General features: G+C 38.3%; 1 protein-coding gene across 6 annotated transcripts; it reads right to left on the bottom strand.

The window, feature by feature from the left end:
* Positions 1-255: 255 nt before the first annotated feature.
* LOC143860562 (sulfite oxidase-like) lies at positions 256-18231 on the bottom strand. Of its 6 annotated transcripts, XM_077371259.1 has the most exons (14): positions 18075-18182; positions 10368-10396; positions 9826-9941; positions 9671-9733; positions 9554-9590; positions 9291-9372; positions 7160-7278; positions 6855-6950; positions 3057-3167; positions 2870-2971; positions 2660-2707; positions 2246-2461; positions 2034-2153; positions 256-619 (listed from the first exon to the last, which is right to left on the bottom strand). In XM_077371259.1, exons 3-14 carry the CDS (start codon positions 9876-9878, stop codon positions 491-493), a joined length of 1176 nt encoding a protein of 391 aa, XP_077227374.1. In that variant the 5' UTR covers positions 9879-9941; positions 10368-10396; positions 18075-18182; the 3' UTR covers positions 256-490. The 6 variants fall into 6 exon arrangements, with proteins under 6 accessions (XP_077227374.1, XP_077227371.1, XP_077227372.1 ...); XM_077371256.1 differs by lacking the exon at positions 10368-10396 and having other exon boundaries at positions 18075-18231; XM_077371257.1 differs by lacking the exon at positions 10368-10396 and having other exon boundaries at positions 2870-2953; positions 18075-18231.
* Positions 18232-26989: the final 8758 nt, after the last annotated feature.

Raw genomic sequence — 26989 nt, 5'->3', positions numbered from 1 at the left:
GGGTATCAGGGACTAATATGTTGGTCTAGCCCAGATGCATGTGGTCTAGACTGTATTTTGGTGGGCCATGACCCCAAAATCACATAGATCGGATAGTCCTAACAATCCCATAGGAAGACTGAGGACTTCAATGCATAGTTCAAGGCCCCGTTCGTTTTGGATTTTGAGAATTGGTTTTGGGTCCAAATACATAGTAAACAAGATTAAGTTGTTTTTGCTCTTTTCATTCAGAACTATTTTGAGAAAAAAATGATGTAAAGCAATCAACATTGAGCTGCATCTCATCATTCTTAGCTTTTTATAATTAAAGTTAAAAAAAGAGAGTTAAGAACAAAACTATCAAAGAACATGCCCCAGTAGTTACTAGAATAGTTTCAATCAGCATTCACCTACACACTGTTGTTCTTTGTCTGAACTTAAGCAGAAGGGTGTTTTCTACCTCACCGTAGTTAATAGATTATCAAGCAATCCGACTCAGATTTACAGAGATTTACAGATTGGAGAGTGCAACTTGCGAGGCATTCAGAACTCGGATCCGATGCCATGAAGTGTTGAGTATTCCTCTCAAGTTCCATATGACCTCCACATTTTCAGGTTGGACATTCGCCGCCGAATCAACCTGCCAAACAACAGGGGTGGAGACAAAAGGGTTTGACATTGTTAGATTTTGATTTTCAAAATCTTATTTTTTGGTCAAAATATAGTGTTTGAAAAATGTTTTCTTAAGTGTGTTTTGGAAAAGAAAAAACTTTTCTTTGGAAAGAGTTGCTCTTTGCAAGAGAAAGAGAAGAGTACAAAAGTAATGTGAAAAAGATAGTCCCGTACCGACTCATAAGAAAGAGAAAGTTTGGCTTATAAAGCTTTACTACTTTTTTACTTTATTATGGTGCACAATGGGTCTTAGCCTTGGGTTGAACCGCAAGACGGTGCAACTCACTGTTTGCACACGCGCGCGCGGCGTGGGCAATGGGTTATAGGGCGCATAGTGGCGCTTTTTTAAGCTCACTTTGCAGTCATCAGAAGCTCTGTAAAAACAATAGAAAATACTCATTCTATAGAGAATTAAGATTTCTACTTTGGCATACCCAAAATTACTATTTCCAGCACAATTCTCTCTCTCTAAACCTCTACAAAGTTTATGTTTTTACTGTTTTAGAAGTTCTCTTCAAGTATTCTGTTTTCTGCAGAAACAGAACACTTGGGTCTCAATTACTTGAAAAATTCAAAGGTGATTCAGGCTTGATTCCGTTCAGTGCAGAATGTCGTCAAGCAATCGGTTTGGAACCGGGTTCAATGTATCTTGGAGAGGAGTTTGTGGTCCCCTTTGCACACTACTGGTGGGGGCCAATATCGTCTTAAGGAGAGCGTTTACGCGCCTTGAAGCATCGTCTTATCTTCTTCTCAACCACTACACGGATTATTTTCCAACAGACATCACATGTGAAACCCAAAAATGCATTCAAGAGAAACAAAAGCATCAAAAGTTGGCAAAATGGAAATATAAAGTTTATATGCCTGAAAACCTTCGTATATAATGAGACAAGTTATCAACTATGACATGTGCATGCAGAAATTGATGAATGCATGAACTGTGGTATTATTGGGTGCATTTGCTTATTACCACTGTATCTTCACTATCAAATGACAGTGAATTAGAGGCCAACCACTTGCTAGGGAGGTTTTGAACCCATTAAAGCAGCTCTGCAGCTTAAGCGGTGTTGGGACCTGAACATCGCTACCTTCTGATCTCCATTGTCTGATCACGATAAGATGATGTAGATGAACACACATAAATTGGATCATGTCCTGTATTTACTCTGGTACAATTCATTATTGTTTCTGGTTCATGGAAAGGCCAAGGCTATGTTTGTGATAAGAGGGGTGTATCTGGGAGAACTGAAAAATCTTAAAAAGGGCAGGTTCACCGCTTTTTCCAATTTTCAGATATGATAGCAGGAAAGACCCCCATTAGATTGAAACAATTGTGGAAAATAACATAGCTACCTCAAATCTTTATTGAGAATGTGAATTACCTGTTGAAGTACCAAAAAGATTCCCAGGAACCCAGTGCTTTCAACATTAATTGGAGTTTCAAATACTTTAGTGTCAATCCAAGCAAGTTGGGAGAGGTTTTCATGGAGTTTGAAATGCAACTGGTATAAATGTAATACAAATGGAAAGAAAGAAAATTATAAATGGTATATAGTTTGTATTTTCTGCTAATGAAAAGGCACAAGCTACATACCGCTTTGGCAATTATCTCAGCATTATCTGGTATGTCAACCTCAGCCTTAAATAAAACCCATGCCCATTTGTCACTGTTTAAATCATCTGCAATATATTGCATGCCACTTTTCTGATATTTAGAAGCTTCCATCCAAGTCTTGCCACCATCAACAGAAATATCCACCCTCTCGATGCCACGCCCACCTCCAGACACTGCATACCCACTAATGGTTATCTGCAACATATGCAATAGTATTATAGTCATTCATAGCATATGGACAATCTCATGAATTTTGCAAATGTATAGATCTTGCCAGAACTGTCTACTGAAATTGATTTAACATATTTATTACAAAGTGATATCCCACCAACTTCAAAATTGATGGTTTGAAACATCCTCTTGATTTTGAGTGACAAATGGTTTTATACTAACCCGTCTTTCCTTTACCACAGCTACATCCTCCAAGGAACAGATAGCGCACTGTCATACAACAAAACAACAAACTGTTATTTAGATCAGGAAATTGAGCTTGTTAGGAGTGACTTCCGTACAGTTAACCCTAAAATCAATAGAATATCTCTTATGCCATTAGGGATATACTAAAGTGCAGAAAAAAACCATTTGAATGTAAAGCGAATATACCTGCACAGGGAAATCCATCTGAGGACGCCTAGTACTCCAATCGATATTGTCCCAATTAACTGTAGGTGGAAACATCTTGTAGTCCTTTTGCATAAAGAAACCCTGTTTGACAGCAATGTGAGCTTATTCCATAACATGTTTTCAAAGCTAACTAGACACCAGTAAGAGGTTCTTAAAATTTTCTGACCTGGCATTCCTTTGCATTCACGCTGATGCTATCCAACCATTTAACAGAGCGTGCACCAATAACACCAGGAACAACCACACGCAATGGATATCCATGATCACGGTTGAGAATCTTAAGATAGTAATGTCAGTGTCAGGTAGAACAGTTGAACAATTGAAACATATCATCAGCAACAAGAAAAAATAGAACAAAGTACTTTCTGAATAAAATTGAAAGAAGAAAAAAAAACTCAAAGAGGACATCATATATTTTCTAGGATAAACTAGACAAATACCTTCCGAAATACAAAGGAGCGCAACACTATAAACTGTCAACAACAAATGATAACAAAAATTGAGGCAAGACCCAAAAGTAGTACAAGGGCGGCCCAGTGCACGAGGCTCCTACCATTGCGGGGTCTGGGGAGGACTAGATGTAAAAGGACGGCCCAGTGCACGAGGCTAAGACCCAAAAGTAGTAATATAATAGGTAAAAATATTAAGACTCGAACAGAACGCTCAAACAAGGCATGCATACGAACTACACTTTCACCACGACAGGAAACTAAACTAAACGCCAATAAAATATGAAATATGAAACTCTAGGACAGAAAGTCTACAGAAGACAGAATAAACAATGGCACCACAAAATTATTACCTTAGTTTCCTGGCGCAGAACAGTCATGTAGCTCAGCTTGACAATTACTGAGTTTCAGTTTAAATGAATCGGTAATTTACAATCAAATTGATAAACATTATGGAGCCTCTGCGTAATGAGATCAAGAAAACCCAAGTGTAGAAACACAGCAAAAATATGAGGAAAAAATATTAATGAGATTGACCAAGAGAAAAAGAGAAAAGAGGTATTTAAGAAGAAATTTAACAAAACCTTATCTATGGTCTATGCAGCAAGCCCGCATCACAATTTATCTACTCAAATCATTGTCTCAAAGTCTTCTTTCTCTACATTTAAGACCTATGACAAAAACAAAACACACCACTTTCTCTTTTACAATCCCACTCCAATCTCTTTTTTTCATAGAAACCAGAAACATTATGTAGTTCTCTAACAAATTTCTTTGAGAAACTTCTTGAGCTCAACATGAACCCAGCATTTTTTTCCTTTTATGACAGGTAGCAAAGGGAAGGATACATCAGTTATGCATAAAATTACGAGAAAGTATGAGGGGACGAGATAGACCCACAAAACAACAAAAAGAATTACACAAGGAAAACTATGCCCAATTTGGAGTTCACCTTCGTCTACTCCTCTAGCCAACACATCTGCCACATCATTTGGACCCACAGAATGTGCTTATATAGAGTTAAATCTCTACTAAGATGAGGCATCCATAACTAAATTTCCTATTTTCACACTCCTAGGTCCAATCTCTTAACCTATTGAAAACATGTGTCAAACCACCCTCCACCCCAAAAGATGCCAAAACTCCTCGAAGATGCAAAGGTTGATACAAAGAGCCTTACTTTTGCTTCGTGCAAGCCTTACTTCTGCCGTGTTCTCTCTGCTAATGATGTTGCAGACTAGTTAGCTCAGCGTTGGGGATATAGAGAGCCTGAGTCGACAAGGATTTTTCTTGGCCGCATTACGCGTTGCACCACATCTGCATTCCGCATTTTGCCCTACAGAGTCAATAAAAACTCCTTCGACTCTCCGAGTTATGACCGCGTCAACAGCATTCTTGGCCGCATCAGCACCGAGTTGAGAAGGATTTTTCTTGGCCGCGTTCCGAGTCACATCCGCGTTTTTAAAACACTGATAGAGAGGCTTTTATCATTCATGATCATTTTCCGTTTGTTTGATTAGGATTGAGTGCGGTTGTGTCTTCGTAGCTTTTTCTTGTTTCCTTGTTCATCTTGATAGAGTTACAGAAAAAAAAAAGTCGGCAAAACAACTTGACAACCTCGCCCTATTAATTCCTAAAAGCACCAGCAAACCCTGGTTTTGCACAAGAATTCCCATTAAAGTTCAGTTTGATGGTGATTAAAAGAGTCCTCCTTGCCGCTACTCTATCTGCCGAAGTGAAACTCATGGAGATCCTCCTCCATTTCTGAAGAACTTATATGCCACAAAACTCTTTCCTCATAGGTGACCACCTAATGATAGAGATTTTAGTCTCAGAGATACGTTTCCAATAAGGCTTACCTAATACCATGAAACATCCCCCTATTACTTCCATTCCTAACACCAAAGATTAGCAAGAAGGGAGTTAACGCTCCATAAAATGTCACTTCCAAGGACCCTTTAGATCACAGAGGAAAGAGATGCCCCTCTTGACTGGGAACACCCAATGCGTACTTGAAACATTTGAGGATACCCAACCAAATTTTTTGTCACTTTTTTTTTTTTTTGAAAATTGATTTGATTAACACAAACAGAAAAAAATATGATCATAAATCTCTCCTGTTTCCTACAAAGTAGACACATGGTAGCAGCACCATGATCTTCACTCTTTATCAATGGTATACTGGTATATCCAAAGTGAAACAAGCTGCAGAAGTGCTACTGAGCAGCACCATGTGAGCCATGATAGCGTTGCAATGGCTGTTAACAGAATGGTAATCAATTTGGAGAAACAACTCGGTGGTGGTGGTGCTCGTTGGGTGGGGTGGGGTGGGGGGTCAAGATGGTGGATGACAAAGATAAGCACATGTGCGATCATTGTGGGATAAATGATAACCCAAGACACTTGTGATACATGCTGGGATTTAGTAGGTCGGCGGGCCAACAAATTTTACTCAATTCAAGAGTAAAACTGTTACCTCACATAATATTTACTCAATTCAAGAGCAAAACTGTTACCAAACAAAAGAGAAAAGTACAAGACCCCCTCAAGGAGGGAGGTAATCAAACACCTCCATATCGACCCTAGCACCACCTGAACGTACAGCAGGTTGATCTGCCTCACCATTAGCGGAGCAATACACATGCTGAAAATCCATCAAGTGCCCCTTATTAATGTTTAAGTGAAAGGTGGTCATGTCAGACCTATTTCATATTTTAAAATCATCTATTTGGCAATTTTAGAGAGTTTTGAGATTCTAGGGAGTTTTTTCCCAGTAAAAGTCTATATGATTTTCATATGAGCAGTTGGCCTAGATCAACAACCCCCCCCCCCCCCCCCAAACAAAAAAAACGAAGAAAAAAAGAAAAAGAGACCACCGGGTCTCATGCCTCGGGAGGAAAAGTATCTCCACCTCTAAAAACATTGCATATGCTTTTAAGTGCCACAATACTTCTCATGATTTACCAATAAATCTCAACATAAGTTAAAGAGCATCATAGACGGTGCAAACCCGGAGGCCCGTCCAAGTTAATCATCAATTACCCAAGACATTGATCAGCTGGAACGATTTTTCTTTATACTAATGGTTTTTTTTTTCAATTTTACTGGATTCCATCACTCAAATTGGCTGAGATGTCTCAGAACTCTGCCAGACAACATGTCCTAGTGAGCAAGGCTCAAGCGGATTTGACTTTTAAGACGTATATTAAGACACATTGAAAAAAGGGTTTGCTTCAATTCCTTTATATCGAAAATTTTATACGTTCTAGACCTGGAGTGGGGGTAACAAATATAGGAGCCACAGTGTACGACATATCAGCACACGCTTTTTGCATGGATGGAAACATCAAAATATTATATAAAAGAAGCAGAACCATGAGGGAAACAATGATGTGGTAAATGAAAAGCAAGTTGTAACGTGCCAATCATATTTTTCACAAAAAATTGACCAATGAAAAGCTAGTACATCCTTCAGTTAAAAAAACAACATTTTCATGAAAGCAAGCATAATCTACCTCTCCATTCATTTCATATGCAAGTAAAACATCAGCTTCCGGATTCGTTGCTTGACTTAGTGGAATAGAAGCCTTGTATGGACCACCACTTTCCTCCTAAAAATTTACACATTCAACAAAAGACACCAAACAGAAGGAACAACTTTCAGAAACTATAAATAAGAAAAGGAAGAATTGTTGCACAAAATGTTCCTACCAGAAAACAAGCAACCTACAACAGCAATTACATCTACTGAAGTTCAAAATAACACCTTACATATGACAAATACCGTCAAGAATAGAATTCAAAGGATCTGAATGCTCACTTTACACATATCAACACTGATAAATTCGACGTGCTTTCCTCCTAATTGTGTGGCTGCCGTGAGTTTACATATCCCAACAAGTTCGAGGACATCTGATAATTTTGCTCCTCCCCAAGTTGCTGAAGAACACAATTAGACCAATAGAGCATAAATAAAAGTCCAAACAACATCCAGAAATTCGATGCTTTTAATTTTCATGCTTAGATTCATTTTAGCATCATATGAGCTGGTCCTTAATTGCATGTGACTGAATTATGAAAGTTTGACATTTATAAATTTCGGAAAAGAAACAAAAAACCATTTCAAGTTTGACATACTCAGATCCAACTTAAAGGCAAGAATATGGACCACTTCAAATTATGCCCCAAGTCTGCTCAAACTCATAGCCATAAACACTCACTGAATAACATAATGGAAATTAGGGAAAAGTTACCATCCACAATCACCTATTTTACTGGTTCCCCACGAACAACACCTTCACTATGAACATTACAGACCATACAATGTTAAACCACACGAAGCATCATCCTCTTTAAGCAAAACCAAGTTTGCAAGAGATCCATCCCATGAAATGAAGTCTCCCACCTATCTTGATTCATTGAAAGTGCAAAGACATTTGTACATTATGGTGTTTCAATTGCAATGAAGAAAAAATACAAAGCAGTTTTTTTTATTCTTCATTTCAAAAAAGAAAAAAGGGAAAAAAACAGTTTTTCTTCCAAAATAATAAAGCGGACTTTAATCATTAACAGCATGTAATTCTGTTATATTTTTTTGAATGGCTAAAGAAAATTTTATTACAGAAAAAGGAGAGCACATCACGACCGATGGCCAGTGAGATACAAAGGACAACAGAACAAAGAAAACATAAGACCATCTAGGGAAGCCATCAATTGGAAAATGGTTGCGGATCATAAAAGAATCCCTAGAGGCACCACTCCTAGAAAAGGAGTCCACCTCAGAATGAGTAGATTGAAATGTATATGGACAGGTAATCATGTGGCCTTCAGTGAAATCCAACACCTCCTCAAGAGCGTCAGCAAATCTCCAGGAAGGACCTTCCCTTCCATGACCCAATGTCTAATCACGTTTAAGCAATCACCCCTCAACAATCAAAGAGTTAAAGGCAGCAGGATAGAAAGGAGAACAGTGTTTTTAAGGGCCAATACCTCCATCTTTTTTTAATCTCTGATCCCTCTTGGATTCAAAAGGCCCATCTAACCATGCTATTAGGACCACGAAGAAGCTCCCCAATTCTAAATGACCCTGTATTTCCTAAACTCAAAGCACCAAAATTGAACTTCATAGCACTAGGAGGAGGGGTCCACCCATCCGCCTATGATGAAGTGCAATCTCACACATTTGAGACTGAGGACGTGGAACAGCATGTGCATCGGTCAGAACATCCGAAAGTTTTCAAAACATACGCCATAAGAAGTAAGGGATTGTTTGTGATCCAGAATTGGAGCCCACACGTGACCAAAGAGGGGAGCTGTTATTCGTAAGAGAGGATCTTCTTGATGGGTTTCACACAAATAGATGATGCAATTAAGGCACACTTCCACCTGCTAAATCCGACTTTTTTAGGTTTAGTTGTCTTTTATTCAAGTTGTGGGGATCATCAGTGTTTAAGTTGGTTGTAAATTGTTTTTATGTTTTATGTTTGGTGGGGGTCCTTTAGTTACTGTTCAAATGAAAAAATAACGAGAAAAGTAACAAGCAGTTTAGTACGTTTTGTTGGTACAAATAGTTCTAGTTCTACTAGAACTCTATTAGGCCAACAGGGGAGGGTTACTTTTCAGTTCTTTTTGGAGTAGTTTTTAATTGAGACAAAGAAGTTTAGAGTTTTGTTTTGGGGAGAAACATCTCCAGGTTTTATCGTGGACTTGCAACAAGAACCCGTTCGTGGGATTTATTTTTATTTTTTTGAAAAGAAATTCCACTTCTGAGAGCTTTGTTGCAGGTTTCAGCAAAATTTTCTCTGGAATTTGACCTAAGGTATTAACCAACCAAGATCTGATTTCTTTTTTATTTTTTCTAACACGGACAGCATCATCCCATGTTACAACAAGTTTTCCATATAAATAAATTTAGAGACAATAGAGCTTTATTGTGATTCATGAAAACCAACCATTCCCAACAGCAGCAATATCCCAACCAACACCTTTCACTGTCCTAGTTTTGCTCATTGCTGTCCTTCTGTTACCTGCACACTATTAATATAAATTGATCAGACCAAAAAGCTCAAATCCACCTCATCTCATTTATTACATCAGATTTGGCGTCTGAAAGTCACCCAAAACATATAAGTTGTCACCAACATAAGGGAAATTCAGTGTTTATACCAATAGCTATGTGTGTAAAACTCACAATGGCATGGGCAATTTGACTTACCTGTAGAGTTGCAGTAACATTATATTTTGGGAGTTTCCTGTAAATTACACAATAACGTCATTTGTTCAAGAAAGTCTGTATATCCGGGATGTGAAATATCACCCATCCAGCTCTAACCTGATTTCGGCCATAGACAGCTGTTTTGGACTTTCCACCAAACCATGAATAGAAACATGGTATCTGCTCCACCAGAAAGATCCTAGAGTTCAGTTTAAAGATAAATTTAACAGAAAGTCTAAAAAGTTGCGTACAAAACTAGGGCAGGATATAACTTCTCAATGTCATCAACTACTGGAATCGGGCCATGATTTCTCTTGTAGAACATATCCACGGGAGTAATATATGAGGAAGCCAAGGCAGAGCGTGGCGGCTCAGCATTGAAGGGTGCCTGCACCAGGAATAAATGTAAGAGATCTTGATTTCATCATTTCTGTATAGGATTGATTTGAAATATCGGTTCAGACATCGGAGGGAAAAAATTAAAACTAGTCCAGTTGATTTTGTGGCAGATAGAAAATTATTTCTAGAATTGAGATGGGAAAAAATAAATAGCGGTGCACATCATAGCGAATGAAAAATGCTTCCCATCTCTGATGTTCCACCAATTACTTCTTGGAAACACCAAAATAGGCTAGATAGGCAATACTGAAGACACTTATATTATTATACTTGTTAACATCTAGCTTACAAATAAGGCATGCTAACCACAAATTCAGAGACTATCGGTAGCCATATCATCCAATTGTATAATTTAGTGCAATATGTGAGTATGGGTGGGTCACAATCTAAGACACAATGGTTGATAAGCACTTACATTCACGGCTGCCAGTTGAGGAAAGGCTTCTGAAATTATTAAAATACATTATTTCAGCATATATCATACCATCAAATCTGAAGATTATCTAGATATTTAACACCAACAATCGTCAGCAGGTCCAATAACTTAAGAAAAACAAAGATGTACGCATAGATGGTCAAGAGCTGAAGGAGTTGCAGTGAAATTACAACACTTACTGCCAATATTGGGTTGTTAGAGGAATAATAACTTACAAGCTTATACCACCATGGGCCTCAATGTGCCAACTCCAGAAACCATGGTTGATTGAATCACTCGTATGGAGTGGGAGAGAATGCCACAAAATATGTGGAACAATGTGATTGAATGAACCCAACTTCCAACTTAGTAACTTCAGCATATTTTGCAAACTTCTTGTTCGTGAAGCCAACAAGTGCATTTTGGGTTTGAATAGGTTGATATCTAAGACAGAACCTTAATAGCCAACACCAGTAAAGATAAGCCGAAGATAAATTAAATTCAAACAGTTGCTTCTAGAAGGTATATTTTCATACCCGAAATTTCCGAAATTTCGGTGAATTTTTTACAAGATTTCGTCCGAAATTTCGTACCGAAACCGAAACGTTTTGGTGAGGGGGGGGGGGGGATAATGAGCCAAACCATTCATTTGGAAGGCCCCATCATGAATGGGAGGTCTACCAAAAATCAGCTCCATTGGATCACCATAGAGTGTCCATTTGTGGAGCCAGAAATGGACAGATACTGTTTGTCCATAAATCTGCCCATTTTTTGCCCCACAAATGGACACCCTAAGGTGATCCAATGGAGCTGATTTTGGTGGACACTAGACCTGGCAAAACCGACCCGTGCCCACGGGTTGACCCGACCCACCCGCAAATTTGCAGGCACGGGTCCGGGTTTAGTGACCCGCCAAAATTGACCCGTGGGCCACCCAACCCCGCAAAAACATGGGTTGGGTCGGGTCAACCCGCGGGTACCTGCGGGTTTTGATGCCTTTTTTTGGTTTTTATTATTTCTTTACTTTAAAAAACTAAAAAAGACCCAAACTTTTTTGTCTTTTATGCCTTCTAGTTTTATGCCCTAACTTAGCCACTTAGGGTTTCTTTCTTCCTAGTTCTCCACGCAATATAAAATTATAAATAGGTTATGGCTGGAACCATAGAATATAAATAAGTTGTGGCTGGCACCATAGGTTGATCCCAACCCTCCGATCTGAATGTTAGAGGGTTGATCACTTGATCATAACCCTCAATAGATCGGAGGGTTAGGATCAACCTATTGAAATGATTTTTGGGGCACAACCTATTTAGGCTGTGGGCCATCTAATGGACGGTTTGGATCATCCCACGGTGTCGGCCATACACTACTTTTAAGTTTTAACATTTCCCTAAATTAAAAAATGGTTTGAATTAAAAAATGGTTCAAATTTGCGGGTGACCCGCGGGTTGATCCGGCCCACCCGCGGGCCGCGCGGGTCACGTAAATTTTGACCCGCAAAAATGCGGGTCATTTCCTAACCCGACCCGTGTGACCCGCACCCGCATCACCCACGGGTTGACCCGGCCCGGCCCATCCATTTGCTAGGTCTAGTGGACACCCTATCCATGAAAGGGCCCATCAAATGAATGCTTTGGATCCCATAAAAAATGTGGCCCCACCTTGTTTCTGTGCTCGAGCGCAGAAACCATTTCCTCTCTCTCTCTCTCTCTCTCTCTCTCTCTCTCTCTCTCTCTCTCTATATATATATATATATATATATATATATATATATATAGAGAGAGAGAGAGAGAGAGAACATTTCCTACACACTTGTGTAGGTAAGTTACCTACACACTACCTTAAAATACAGTGGGGGCCCACATTGTTTGGGTGATCCAAACAATTCATTTGAATGGTCCTCACATAGATAGGGTGTCCACAAAAAATCAGATCCATAGGATCATCCTAACCATTCAAACTATGGAGGCAAAAAATGGACTAATTTGTGAAGGTTTATACACGTCCATTTCACCTCCACAAATCGTAATGTTGGGGTGATCCTATGGATCTGATTTTTTGTGGACACCCTATCTATGTGAGGACCATTCAAATGAATTGTTTGGATCACCCAAACAATGTGGGCCCCCACTGTATTTTAAGGTAGTGTGTAGGTAACTTACATACACAAGTGTGTAGGAAATGTTCTCTCATATATATATATATATATATATATATATATATATATGAGAAAACAATTTCTACACACTAGCTTAAAATACAGTGGAGGGCATATTGTTTGGGTGATCCAATCCATTCATTTGATTGGCCCTCACATAGATAGGGTGTCTACAAAAAATCAGCTCTATACCCAACCCTATGATTTGTGGAGGTAAAATGGACGTGTATAAACCTTCACAAATCTGTCCATTTCTTGCCTCCACGGTTCGAAGCGTTAGGATGATCCTATTGAGCTGATTTTTTGTGGACACCCTATCTATGTGAGGGCCAATCAAATTAATGGTTTGGATCACCCAAACAATGTGGGCTTCCACTGTATTTTAAGCTAGTGTGTAGATAACTTATCTACGCTTGTGTGTAGAAACCATTCTTATATATATGTATAGAGAAAGAGAGAGAAAGAGAGAGAGAGAGAGCCGTTCTTATATATATATATATATATATATATATATATATATATATATATATATATATATATATATATATATATCTAATACTATATAGTAGAAGAGAAAATAAGAGAATTTTTTGTGGAATTACACATCACTTTTTTTGACTTTTTTTAACAAAGGCACCCATTCAACACACATATTTTCAATCCTACCCCCTCATTTATGCTTTTTAACAAAGGCACTCATTAAAGCCACAGAATTTCAATCCTACCCCCCTCCTTTATGCTTTTTTAATAAAAAAATCTATAGGGTGATCTTAACCATCCGATTTAAGAGGAACAACATATTATGGAAACATCTATAAGATTGGAAGGCTAGGATCAGCCTATGGAAATTATTTTTGGGGCACAACCTATTTATGTTGTGTTCCATCACACGGACAGTTTGGATCAACTTGTGATGTGGTCCGTACAGTTCTTTGTTGGCCCGTGCATCGCACGGCGTTTTTTACTAGTATATATATATATATATATATATATGAGGAAAAAGAGTGTGCGGTCGAGGGCCTAAACACATGGGTCCCACACTTTTTGTGGTGATCAAAACCATTCATTTGCAAGGCCCCATCATAGATAGGGTGTGTACAAAAAATCAGCTCCATTGGATCATCCTAACCCCTCCAAAAGTGGAGGGCAAAAATGGGCAGATTTGTGGCAAACGGTGTCTGTCCATTTTTCCCTCCACTTTTGGATGGGTTAGGATGATCCTATGGAGCTGATTTTTTGTACACACCCTATCTATGATGGGGTCTTGCAAATGAATGCTTTGGACCATCCTAACAATGTGGGCCCACATGAGTTTTGGGCCCTCGACCGCACCTAAGCTTGGTGAGGTCGAGAGCACAATCTTATTCCTCTATATAAATATATATATATATATATATATATATATATATAGAGAGAGAGAGAGAGAGAGGTTTCTACACACAAGTGTAGATAAGTACACACTAGCTTAAAATACAGTGGAGGCCCACATTGTTTGGGTGATCATCCTAACCCTTCGAACCGTGGAGGCAAAAAATGGACAGACTTGTGAAGGTTTATACACGTCCATTTTACCTCCACAAATCGTAAGGTTGGGATGATCCTATGGAGCTGATTTTTTGTGGACACCCTATCTGTGTGAGGGCCAATCAAATGAATGGTTTGGATCACCCAAACAATATGCCCTCCACTGTATTTTAAGCTAGTGTGTAGATAACTTATCTAAGCTATAGCTCAAAAACACATGTGGCCCCACATTTTTTGGGGATCCAAAGCATTCATTCGGAAGGCCCTTCCATGGATAGGGTGTGTACCAAAAATCAGCCCTATAGAATCATCCTAACCCTGCCATCTGTTGAGGGAAAAAATGGGTAGAAACATGGACACACAGTGTCTACCAATTTTCCACTCCACCTTTGATTGGGTTAGGATGATCCTATAGAGCTGATTTTTTGTATACACCCTATCCATGGAAGGACCTTCCAAATGAACACTTTGGATCCCCCAAAAAATGTGGGGCCACATGTGTTTTTGAGCTATAGCTTAGATAAGCTTAGAGAAGCTATAGCTTAGGAACACTTTCCTCTCTCTCTCTCTCTCTCTCTCTCTCTCTCTCTCTCTCTCTCTCTCTCTATATATATATATATATATATATATATATATATATATATATATATATATATATATATATATGAGAAAAGGGTTCCTGCTAACGTTAGCGTAAAACAACGGTGGGCCACATTGTTGGGCCGATCCTAAGCATTCATTTGAAAGGTCCCATCATGGATGGGGTGTGTACCAAAAAACAGCTTCATTGGATCATCATAGGATGCCCATTTGTGGGGGTGAAAATGGATAGATACTGTTTGTCCACTAATCTGCCCATTTTTTCACCCCACAAATGGACACCCTAAGATGATCCAATGGAGCTGATTTTTTGTGGACACCCTATCCATGAAAGGGCCTTCCAAATGAATGCTTTGGATCCCCCCAACAATGTGGGCCTTCCTTGATTTAAGCTAACGTTAGCAGGTAAGCTTACCTGCTAATGTTAGCAGGAACCGTTTCCTCTATATATAAGAAGAAAGAGAAAATGAAGGGCGAATTTTATAGGGAAGTGTTTCATATTTTTACACCAAATCTTAAGATTAACAGTAAGAGCCATTCAGTCCCATAAGATCTGGTTTGAATCGCAAATTGCAAGGTTTTCGAATATAGAAAACTCAAGCATGTAGACATGAGGGAACATACGCCTTTGGATACTACATAGTCACAGTACATGTTTATATGCTAAAGGTGAGAATTGAGAACTGGCAGAGCAGTTGTGTGTCTCGGGGTTTCCAGTTGCTCCTACATTGGCTGACCAACTTCACTTGAATCTCCATGAAAAAGAGAGGGATATCCTTGAAAACTAGAATGAAACACAGCTAAAACCTGAGAAGAATCATGTTTTGGTCCTAGAGAGTGTGAATGGATTTAAACAGCTGAACTGAAGAAAACCCTTGTCTTCTCCTTGGAACCCAATTTATTCCGTCCTTACACACACTAATAGTCTAATAGCCTCCACTCTCTTTTGGGGTGATACAAACAACATACTAGGCATAGATGAGAAGTGTCATTATCAAAACAAGGGAGTGTACATTTCTCTTATTTTTATCTCATTTCATAGTAAATCAAACCAAGGTTATCGGAAAGTGGGAAGCGTGCTTCCCCGAATCGCGTTTCGAAAGCGGGAAACTCGGCGCTTCCCTTCTGATTCGTGGGAAGCACGCTTCCCAAAATGGGAAGCGACTTTCCCAAATTTTTATTTTCTTTTTTCGTTTGTTTGGAATATTTTTCTTCACTCTTCTTTTTTCTTTTCTGCTTTTTTTTCCCCATTCTTTTTTATATAAAAAATTTCTATTAAATCAATAATATCCATTTGTGAAATTTTGTAATTTCTTAATTGATTAATTAAAGTTTCTTTATTTTTCTTTAATGATCCAATTCACTAAAAACTTATCCATTCGTCCCACTTCATTTTAGTGTATTAGTGTATAAGTAATGTTGATGTGCAAATTTAGTTTTATTCAATTGACAAGTGAAGTGATGTTGGTTAATTTCTCCATTTAAGCAAGTAATCTTAATCACTTAAGTTGATTAATCATATAATTGTCCATTACATACTTGAGAAAATTTTGTATTATCTTTGATATTTGATATTTTAACTAATGGTTGGGAATTGGATCCACATGTAAATTAGTTATTTTGATTGAAATTAATATTTAATGTCGGTTGAAATTTCGATTCGTTTATGGTAGTTGGATTCAATTTGCTTATCTTACTTGATATTTTAACTAATGGTTGGGAATTGGATCCACATGTAAATTAGTTATTTTGATTAAAATTAATATTTAATGTCGGTTGAAATTTCGATTCGTTTATGGTAGTTGGATTCAATTTGCTTATCTTACTTGGAAACTTGAGTACACTTGCATTTAAATTTTATAAATATTAAAAAATTATTGAAACTTATTTAATTATTTATTTTTTATATTTCCATTATTTTATTTTTATTTTTTGTGCTTCTTGTTCGCTTCCTTGGTTCTTCCCTTACGCTTCCCCAACCCTTGACGCTTCCCGCTTCCTCCCTTTCCGAAAGCCCTTGCTTCCCGCTTCTACTTCCTGCCCTAGCAACTTTGAATCAAACCTCCCATAGAATTGCATTGCGGCATAAATGTCTAGATGTCCTTGATTCCACTAAGTATCAACTTAGAAGGAAATTCAAAGTCTAAAGGCCCTGCTTGTTTTATATTATGGCAACCAAATGTCGGTCCAAAACCCATTACTGGACTCAAAATTAAACATGATTTTGAGCAGGGTTTTAAATTTCGGTTTCGGAATGCGATTCGGTCCTCACCAAAGCTGAAATTTCAGCCGAAATTTCTGAAATTTAGGCAAAATCTAAGGAAATCTTTCTACGGCTATTTATAGGGTACAAAATTTCGGTCAATTTCGGCTGAAATTTCAGGATAATATTAAATAATTGTCAACAATCCAGATTTTGGGGTGAAATCCCTTAAATTTCGGATAAAATTTCGGAATAAGCGAAATTTCGTTTCGATCTCAACTAAAACCCGAAATTTCAGATTTCGGTCGAAATTTAAAACCTTGATTTTGAGTCTGATAATGGGTTTCAGACTAATAATCAGTTGTCACAATCTGAAACGAACAGGGCCTAGGACACTCAAACAAGCAACTACGAACAAGAATTACTTCAGTTAATCGTATGGGTTTGGAGTGGTTTGACTTCCTCCCTCCGAGGTAGTATTTCTCCTTTTTTTGTTTTTCTTGTTTTTGTGTTTCTTGTTCTCTTGTAGTGGTCCTCCTCGGTCCACTTTCTCTTTTCATTAATGATATTTCTCAGCCATTTAAAAAAAAAGAATTACTTCAGTTAAATCCAACAACCAGACCGTTTCAAATACCAGATTCGCACATCTAATTGAGATATAATCTAGAACCATAGTTTAATTTTCAAAAAAAAAAAAAAAATCTAGGGTATAATCTAAAACCGTCCATTTGATTGATCGCAACTTAATTAGGTTGTGCTCAAAAAATCATTTCGATAGGATGATCCTTGCCTCCGATCCAAACCGAGATTTTGCTTTTTCCCTCTTTTTCTCCCACTATTCGGTTATTCGGTTATAACCGAATTTTTAATCTGTTCGGTTTCGGTTCAGTTTTTAGAAATTTCGGTTCGGTTTCGATTATCGAAATTTCATAACCGAAACTATTTCGGTCTATTCGATTCGGTTTTTCCCTCTTCATCTTACCAAATTTTGATCTAAATCCCCTTGATAACGATAAAGTACTTCCTGATCAATTCCAAAAAATCCAGTCTGCCTCATGAATAATCTAAAACATGAAAACCAACTGGAAAACGCAGATACCTAAAAAAGGATTTAGGACCCTAAACCTCAATAAATTCATGCTCTATCCCATTTAAAAAAAGAAAAGAAAAAAGGTAGCATGTGTAAGATGAAGAGGAAAACAAAGAAGAAAAGAAATGTTACCTTGGCATTGATTTTGAGGGATGGATGGCGAGGGGGTTCTTTAGAATACTCGGAGGGACCTCTCACACCTGGCATTTCAGACTACTTGTTCCAAGATTTGAAGAAATGAAGGAGATTTCTCTTATTTTACGAGAGAGAGAGAGAGAGAGAGCATGTGGATGAGAATAACTGATTAAATAACACTTTTTGAAGGTAAAGGGGTGCGAATTATCCTACAGGGGGTGCGAATTTACCCCCACACAGAAAGGGATTTTGGAACTTTGTTAACTAAGACATTTAAAACTACGGATTTGCTAGGGACCATTGGAGAAAGCATTTCGTGGGGCTGGCTGTTACATCATAGAGCAACCACATAGGTTCACTTTTCAATGTCTTTGTCTTATTCATTTAATTCATTTGAGGCGGCCACACGCTGGTGCAACAGCCGGCATCCAAAATGCCTTCTGTGGTGTTCCTAGCAAATCCCTTAAACTATGCATGAACATTATTTACATAGGGATTTGGTAGGCAATTTTGCGGGAAGCCATTTTGGATGATAGAACAGCCACCTCCGATGAATTAAATGAATAAGACAAAATCTGCCAAAAAGCCAACCTGTGTGGGCCGTGTGGCTGTTCTCACATGCAAAAGCCAGCTGCGAAATGGCTTTCCGCGAAATTGCCTAGTAAATCTTAGTTCATGCCTATTAAACAAGTTGAAATGAAGGATTGAAAGTGGGTTTGGATGTAATGTTGGTTGATCTCTAAACGAGGACTGCCAAACCAGGTCTCCAAATAAATAAAGTTTCCGCGAAGGCCGAAGACTAAATTGCTTCAGATATTGAACTTTGAGTATTTAGAGATGCACTCATAATTCTTAATAAGATGGCCCGGTAACATGTCACTTCTTCTAAAGCACGTCCTGTTAATCTTCTTCGCCACAGACATGGTGTGCATATACAAATTCTAGATGTATCATATAAGAGAAAATAGACTGGAATTATTTTAATTCACCTCCAAACAAGAAGATTCAACGAGGCCCAAATTCACCTCGTTCCATCATTCCAGACCAAGCCATGGCATATCCATAGTTGGTCATTCGGATTGTGCTCCAACATCATTTTGGTGGGTGGGTCCAATTATTGCATTCCATAAAGTCCAACACCTAAATTTCTATTAAAATTGCCCTCTTTGATTGAATGGCAACCATGAAAAAAATGTTACATAGAATATTCACTAACCCAACTGGGTGAGAGAGGCAGAGAAGGAAGGAGAGGGAGAGAATTGTGTGGGCGAGAGCAAAGATAGCATAAAAAAATCTCAAAAAACTAGTGAAAATAGAAGGGAAATGATATCAGCACAACCATGTTTTAATAATCGCACAAACACAGCTTGTCTTTTCTTTTTAAATTGGATTGTGAGATCTTTTTGGGAACTGTAATAACCTTTGACAGCTCTTTAAATAATAAAAGACAAGATGAATTTGTGCAAATATCAAAATGTAGTTGTGCTAATATCATTTCATGAAGAGAATACCTATTTAGAATGTTTTTTTTTTTTTTTTGGAAAACTCTCATGCTCTCCTCACTCCTACCCTATGAAGTCTCTCCATCTTCTGCCCATCTCTCACAGTCACAGCTGGCCCGCCCCACAAATATTCCATAGAATATTTTTTCATGGTGGCCAGACATGGCCTAAGGTACCTTTTTTTCCTCTAGTTTTTATATTTTCATCTTCTATTCGGAAAGAAAGTCACTGGAATCACCTTTGCTATCCATCATTGTGATCATATACAGACAGAGATGAGGTTTTGATATTTATTTGTTTAGTTTAAAATAGAGAAAAAAGAGACAGGGCTTTGATTTACTTAGTTTAAACAAAAAAAGAAGTCTTTTTAAGTTTTGATACCATGAAGAAAATAAAAAGGGTTTTTTAGACTTGATCTCTAAAATAATTTCCACTTAGCGATAAATCCATAATCTCTAAAATATTTCCCCTCAGCTATAAATACCTAATCTCATGAAATTCTACTCAACTCAACTCAACTCAACTAAGCCTTTGTCCCAAACTAGTTGGGGTCGGCTAATGAATCCTTTAGGCAAAATTCATGAAGAAGGTGAAATCTCATCAAATTCTAATACATGGAAATACGTAAGGCATGAACTTTGGTAGAAATTCTTGAAGTGCAATGCATTGTGAATGAGTAAGCAGTTGTAACCAAAACCATGGTAGGAAAGCATTGATGCATCTTCATAAGAAGAAAATGATAAAAAACGAAGCAAGAATAACGTGAAGAATAATAGAGAAATACCAACCTCCATTTCATCATTTTCTTATATATACAAGTCATCATAGAAGAGGTTAGTGTAGTTTGTGTAAAGAGGTGTGGGGAGGAAACCTCTGCTGAAGAAGTTGGTTTGATTTCTCGTTTGAAGCTCGTTTCCCTACCTTTTAACCCTTTTTATGTTCTTTTAGCTCTTTTTTCGTCCCCCGTGATTCTTAAACTTGAATCCTAAATATTATGAACTAAATGCCCCCTACCGCACCCACGCCCACACAAAAACACACACTACACACCAAAAAGAAAGAAAACAATTGGCCCACCTCCTCTTCTAGTGTGTTTTATGACAATTTCATTTAGTTCTAAAACAACTTAAAGGGGGAAGTCTTCGTAAATCAGGAGGGCGAATATATCATTTAGTGTGTTCGGCAACTCTCCCTTAAATGCATTTATTTGGTTTCCCATATTTCTTAGGCGCGGAGAATAGATGCGCAATTGAAATAGAGAAAATCTGGTTCAGTAAAGTCGGCCCACCATGCCCATTTACATTCTCCGGAACGACTCGAAGTCACTTCTTAGATTCTCATCTACCCATTTCCCCTCGATTCTACCGGATAGAATGTGAATGGTTGTCGAACACGCCCTTATATTACATAGGAGCTAGTATTATAACCATAAATTTAGGCATCACTAACCATGGTAACATGCCTAATTTTGATGTTTACAACCCACACCCTATGTTATGTTTTCACTATTTTGTTTAAATGCTAGATCAATCTTATTGTTATTATATGATCATGTTAGCATTTTTAACATTCTACCAACTTTTTTATGCATTGACGACGTATTTTAACGTTATTATTTTCAGGAACATAGTAAACATGAGTTTGCTTAGTGTTTATGTGGTCATAAACTTGGGATATTGGAGAAAACCAAAAAAATAAGGTAAAATATATCAAAATTTTATTAATATGGTCTATCGTTTTATTTTAATTTCACTTATATAGTTTGGTACTCATATATTATGTGCTATAACAATATTATCTAGGGACCCTTTGGATTCGAGGATCATATAAACTTGGATTTTATAAGCAAAAGCATGGATTTTACAATCTTGAAAATGTACAGTGCAGGTTTTTACAATCTTGGATTATAAAATCCTTGTATCTAAACAGTCCCTTATGCCATTTGTGGGAAATATGAAGATGAAAAAGACCACAAAAATTAAGTGAAAAGGATTGGTTGGAATATGATGGTAGCATGATTGGATGGTTGTTTAAAATTCTTTCTTGTCTAAATAACATGATTGGATTATTTTGAAGCTTCCTCTCCCGGGATGACTGCTGTCTTCCCTTTTCTACTATCATTTTTCCATATGACACGAGTTAGTTGTATTGCTAGGATAATAATGAATCTTTTTCTGATCACAAGTTAGTTTTATTGCTAGGATAAAGCTCACTTTTCAGCAGATTTTGTCTTCATTCATGAGCTGGCTGCTAGCAAATCCCATAAAACAGAACTTGAGAAAGCAGTTCCTGAGTTGACTCAACCAATTTCAGACAAATTTGTTTTCTTTAATGACCACTCTAGTAATTTTACTCCAGCATGCCTAAACGATTCAAGTGTTCGAAAGTGGAAACCAATTCGATTCAGGTCAGTAAACTTGGGCACCTCCGCCCTGCTTTGCCTCCCTCCATGTTGCCTCAACCTAGTTACCATCATTGTATCCACCACCATTGATTCTGTGAAACATAACTAAGACTTTGATCCATGCAGGTAATTTGTCACTTTGGAATTCATTCTTTTGGAATATAACCAATGGCTTTTCCCTCTTTTAAAATTAAGTTTTCCATCTCGTCCTGCCTAGATTCTCATTGAAGATTTCAAAATATTTAAACCCAATTCTGCATCCTTAGCCTCAAACAGAAATAACTCTTTGAAGCTCATATTACTAACTGACAAATGATTCTTTGGAGAAGTATCGTCTATTTTAGTCGTTTCAGGTCTCCCACCAGGCTCTACCACCTTGATTTGTTCTATAACTTCTCTGGTCGATTCTGGTGAACGACTAGGTCTCAAGTCTCGACAACTTTCTTTTTTTCCAAGGAAATCGATTCTTTCCCACCTTCGGATTTATCATTCCCATATATCATCTATGATGGGGCCATCATTTGCTGAAAACCGAATTGTCACATGACTATCGTAGGATAATGAGTAAAAGTTAGAATATGGAACGAAATACAGTTCTGAAGAAGAGAGAAAATTTGTTCTTGAGAAATTTTCACTCGGACAAAATTTTGGTGACGCTTAGAAATTTTCACTCTCCACTTTGTCACTCTTATTCACATATAAGGTGCCTTTTTTTTCTTCTTTTCCATGGTATTCTTTGCTTCTTCTATTTGCAACGAAATCACCTCCACCACCCATGAGGTTTGATTTTTATTTTTATTTTGTTTAATATAAAATGAGAAGTTGTGGGATAGGGATCAAGATCTAAGATGACAAGGTTGGTTATGGCCAAGCTCGCTTCGATATATGAGAAGCGCAGTAAAAGTTATGTGGATTCTAAGTCCTTTTATTTTCTATCCCATATTGAATTGGATTTAATTTCCTTTTCTTTGAAAGATGGATTGTATTGTTTTGTTGAAATTTATTTTCTTTTATTTTTTAGCGAATTTGATTGGTCGGTCCTGGAGGAGTTAGAAATAGGCATTTTCTTTGATTTGGTTTGGATGTGGGTAGTGGTTGAAATTTTGACACATTTGTTTCACTTTGGATATTTAGTGAATTTGATTTTTTCGAGGTTTACAAAAAATTTATTTTTTATATGTTTATACTTTTTGGTTGATTTATTGTTTGTGGTGTGGTGAAATTAGAGTTCTCTACTTAATTTGTTACTTCTATATCTCTTATATACAAGTTCTGTATTTTTCTTTTTCTTTTTTGGTATGAGAAGTTTATCGAATACCAGATAGTGTCTCACTATTGAGACTCCACACCCCTTTTTTAAAAAAAATTGACATATCTATTCATAATAGCATATATACAGACCAGTAGTCCCACCCCATTACATAAGAGAGAAACCCAAACCAACAAACCAAAAAAAGAGTCCCAAAAAAAGCCCCATGATGTGCTGCCCAAAACTTACCATCCAAAATTGGAAACAAGGGAAGAAGATGTCCCGATACGCGAAAGACCAAGATCTCTCAAGCACACGAGATACAGTTGGAGAACCCTCTACCCACCATCACATCTGAAATGTCATCCCAATTCGGGGTACAACTGGGGTAGGGTTGAGGCCAACCCGAACCCAACCCAAGGAGCCATTTCCTCAACCCGAACCTGAGGAACCATTTCCTCAACCCGAACCAGACCCGATTTTCAAATCGGGTTTGGTCGGGCCAGGTTGGGTTGAAAATTAAACACATTAAACCACAAAAAATAAAAAAGTTGGAAGGGTGATTTCACCCCACCCCCCGACCCCCCCCCCCCCCCCCCCCCCACACACTTTTAACGGTTTCTGTGATAATGGCTCACTGCTCCCGGATAAATTCACCCTCCTTTTGGCTTTAAGCCTTTAACGTTTCTATTTGCCTTGAAAACTTAACGAGTAAGTAACGTGAAAGGGGGAATTTTATGTGTCAGAGGGGGATAATATCATTCCTTTTTAGTTTTTTGACTTTTAGCATTTTAGGTAATATTAAAAGTAAAATAGAAAATCAAAATTTTTGAGCGGGAAAATCAGAAAGGCAAATTTGCAACTTTCATTTTGAGTATATTTTATTATTTTAAAAATGCAAGTCGGGTTGCGGGGTCGGGTCGGGTTCCCGACACCCCAACCCGAACCCAGCCCGGATTTCATAAAACCCAACCCAACCCGGTAAAAAATCGGGTTGCACCGCTAATCCCAATCAAGACGAGAAGAAAAATCTAACCCAAGGGCTAAACAACACGCCCAAGCAGCGAACGACCCAGGTCCCTCAAGCACACTATGTTAGTGCTAATATGTCATCCTTGTCCCGTCAGTACCCAATCCTAAATATAGGTACAGAGACCATCATAGTACACTTACAACCTCTTCCCAATCGGTGTTACCTAAAAACTCTATTTACAGCCAGGACAAAACTCTTCATCTAGTCAGAGCCTTAAGCTCCCTACTACCTTTAGTCGGTGTCTTTCCTTTCTTTTCTTCACCAGCATCACGCTTCTCAATATCGAAGAACATTCTCTTAGTTTCTTCCATGTTTTCTTCGTATCCAATCCCCAGAATACTTCCCATTTTCGCCATTTCCTCAAACTCTTCTGATCAAACCTTATCTTCCTCCTCCGAAAACTCTTTCAACTCCTGAGGACATTCAGACTGAAAAATGAAATGATGGTTCCTTTTTGTGTTTGATTCTGAATCCCTGGTATTAAAGATCCTGGCCATGGGACCCGAAGCTCTTGGTAATCGCTTAGCTTCTCTCTCACCATGGAATAGGGACGTCAATCAAAGAGAGGAAGCCCTTTGGGTAAATTTTTATGGTATCCCTTTACACGTATGGGCTGTCTCAACAATGGAAGCTTTAGGGAACCTTTTCGATAAAGTTCTGGAAACTAAAATAGAAGGAAGTCACCAGCACTGTATGAGTTTTGTCTCTGTCAAAATTCTGGCCCCCTAGTGGTTCTTCCATGGCTCTTGCGTTAGAATTAGAGTTCTAGATAAGGTTTATTCCATTGGGATCGATGTCCAGAGACAACAAATTATTAAGAATGGTGTCTCAAAATTCCCTAATGCTCTGGGCCATGCCAACTTGGGTGTCTCACGGCCGTTTGGGGATCCCCCGCCGATTGGAGATCTCTTGCCGGTTGATGGCAGGTCCCTCGCTAAGCCATTGTGTTCAAATTTCAAATTCAAAGTTGGAGCTGACAACGACCTTGAGAAAGTAATGATGGGGCCTGCATTTATGAGCATTGGATAGAGGAGTAAGACTTTTGATCCTGCTGCCCCTAGGCAAAAAGTTTTCTGGTCGGATTTTCCCACAAAAGCTTTTCATAGTGGGGCTCCCTTCTCTTTTCAAGATGGGATCCTCGAACCCTCCCCCTTTTCAAAGATTGGGAAATCTTTCCCCACAAAGGAGATTTGTTTAGCGCAAATTCCAAGTTGATGGGTATTCACTCAAAAATTAGGAAAATGATTGACTTCCGAGCTGCAGGGGGATTTGAAGGTTTGAAGGCGGTGACCAAAGGGCACGAGTCTCATCGAAGCTCAATGATGTATCTGTTGAAGGTAGCACTGGCTTTGATTTTGGGACCTAGGAAGAGCGGGATGCTCAAGATCCTAAAATCTTTTTCCAAAAAAGGAGGATCCGATTTGTTCCTCTATTGAATTAGAAGTCGGAAAATATTCTTCGATGCTATTTGTAATGCCGTTCCTGGGGCGGTGTGTCGGCTCTCTTGGATGGGAAGGCTTGCTTACATGTTGTAAATAGCAGTAATGAGTAGTAATCGCAAAAATTCTTTGGAATCTGGGGAACGCTTTGATGGAATCGATAAATAGGTAAGTTTTAGGTTTTCTTTCGGAAGAAGAGATGGATGATCAAGGGCTCCAAGAATCATCTTCTTGCCCAGGAGGTCGAAGGCGGAACCTTTTCATAGAAATCATGGTGCTGCATTCGATTCCTGATAAGATTACAGGAATGGTTTATGTCGACGAATTAGGAGTAGCCAATGCTTTCCTCCTTAGATCTGGAAGCCAGCCAGAGGACAGGAGGAATCGAAGTAATGTACGGCATATTTCTACGGAGATGGCTATTTCAATTCTGGAAGAAGAAATAGAATCTCGATCTTCCCCTGGCCTCATGGAAAGATCTCTGGGAGAGCCTGGCAAGGCTTTTCCGACCTCTTTTCTCCAAAGCCTCCTGGATGAGCTTGGGAAATGTTCGTACTAATTTTTGGGATAAATTAGAGGTAAGATGGTGCGACAGTTTTGTTTTTTGTATAGGTTATGATGTTGCAGACATGGATCTTCAATGTAATTTATCCAGGAGGTAGGGTTTGGGGACTCCTTGCATGATTGATGGAAAATATCACGGATAAGACATATATTTCAAAAGTGATCTAGTTAAGACCTTCTGGTTACGTTAGAAGAGGACACTTCACAGAGAAATAGGAATGGCTATTTAATTGGGTGGAAAGTGTGGATGAGGTGGTGCTTTGTATTGTTTTGACCCTGAAGAATTTACTTGCTCTTCCGGCTAAGGTATATAATCCTGGCTATTACTTGTTGACTCTATGTAATGCATGCTAGGACTGCTGGTCCCCAATGTAATTTTCATAGATTCAATAAGATTGTCATCTTTCAAAAAAAAACTCAAGCAACATTGCCAGCCACACCACAACACTTGTTCGACGACCAACTTGAGCCCCAAATATTTTAGATCTTTGGTTTAGTTGTATGTCACATCTTCTAAATGGGCGGCTCAATTGGGGAACCAAGGACTTAACTAACATTAAGAACTTTTCATACCGGCGGAGTATTCACAAGTGGTACTACAGAACATGTACGAGACTACGAGCCCTCTCTAATGGAAAAATAAAATTCAAGGAGGATTTGGCTTCCCATTTTTTTTTCCCCCTCTTCTTTACTTTACTGTTCAAAGAGGAATAGAAATAGA

This window comes from Tasmannia lanceolata, unplaced genomic scaffold (genome assembly GCF_043159265.1).
Source record: "Tasmannia lanceolata isolate RefF3 unplaced genomic scaffold, GAP_Taslan_0.1 ptg000037l, whole genome shotgun sequence".
In the NCBI taxonomy this organism is placed as follows: domain Eukaryota; kingdom Viridiplantae; phylum Streptophyta; class Magnoliopsida; order Canellales; family Winteraceae; genus Tasmannia; species Tasmannia lanceolata.
This window is presented reverse-complemented; position numbering and strand designations above follow the sequence as displayed.

Bases quoted from the DNA above. Each gene is read 5' to 3' on its own strand.
- LOC143860562 (XM_077371256.1), bottom strand. From the start codon at position 18,149: ATGCCAGGTGTGAGAGGTCCCTCCGAGTATTCTAAAGAACCCCCTCGC. The intron at 2,972-3,056 runs GTCAGAAAATTT...GCTGTCAAACAG, and splicing joins TGAATGCAAAGGAATGCCAG to GGTTTCTTTATGCAAAAGGA. The intron at 2,462-2,659 runs GTTAGTATAAAA...CATATGTTGCAG, and splicing joins CTGTGGTAAAGGAAAGACGG to ATAACCATTAGTGGGTATGC.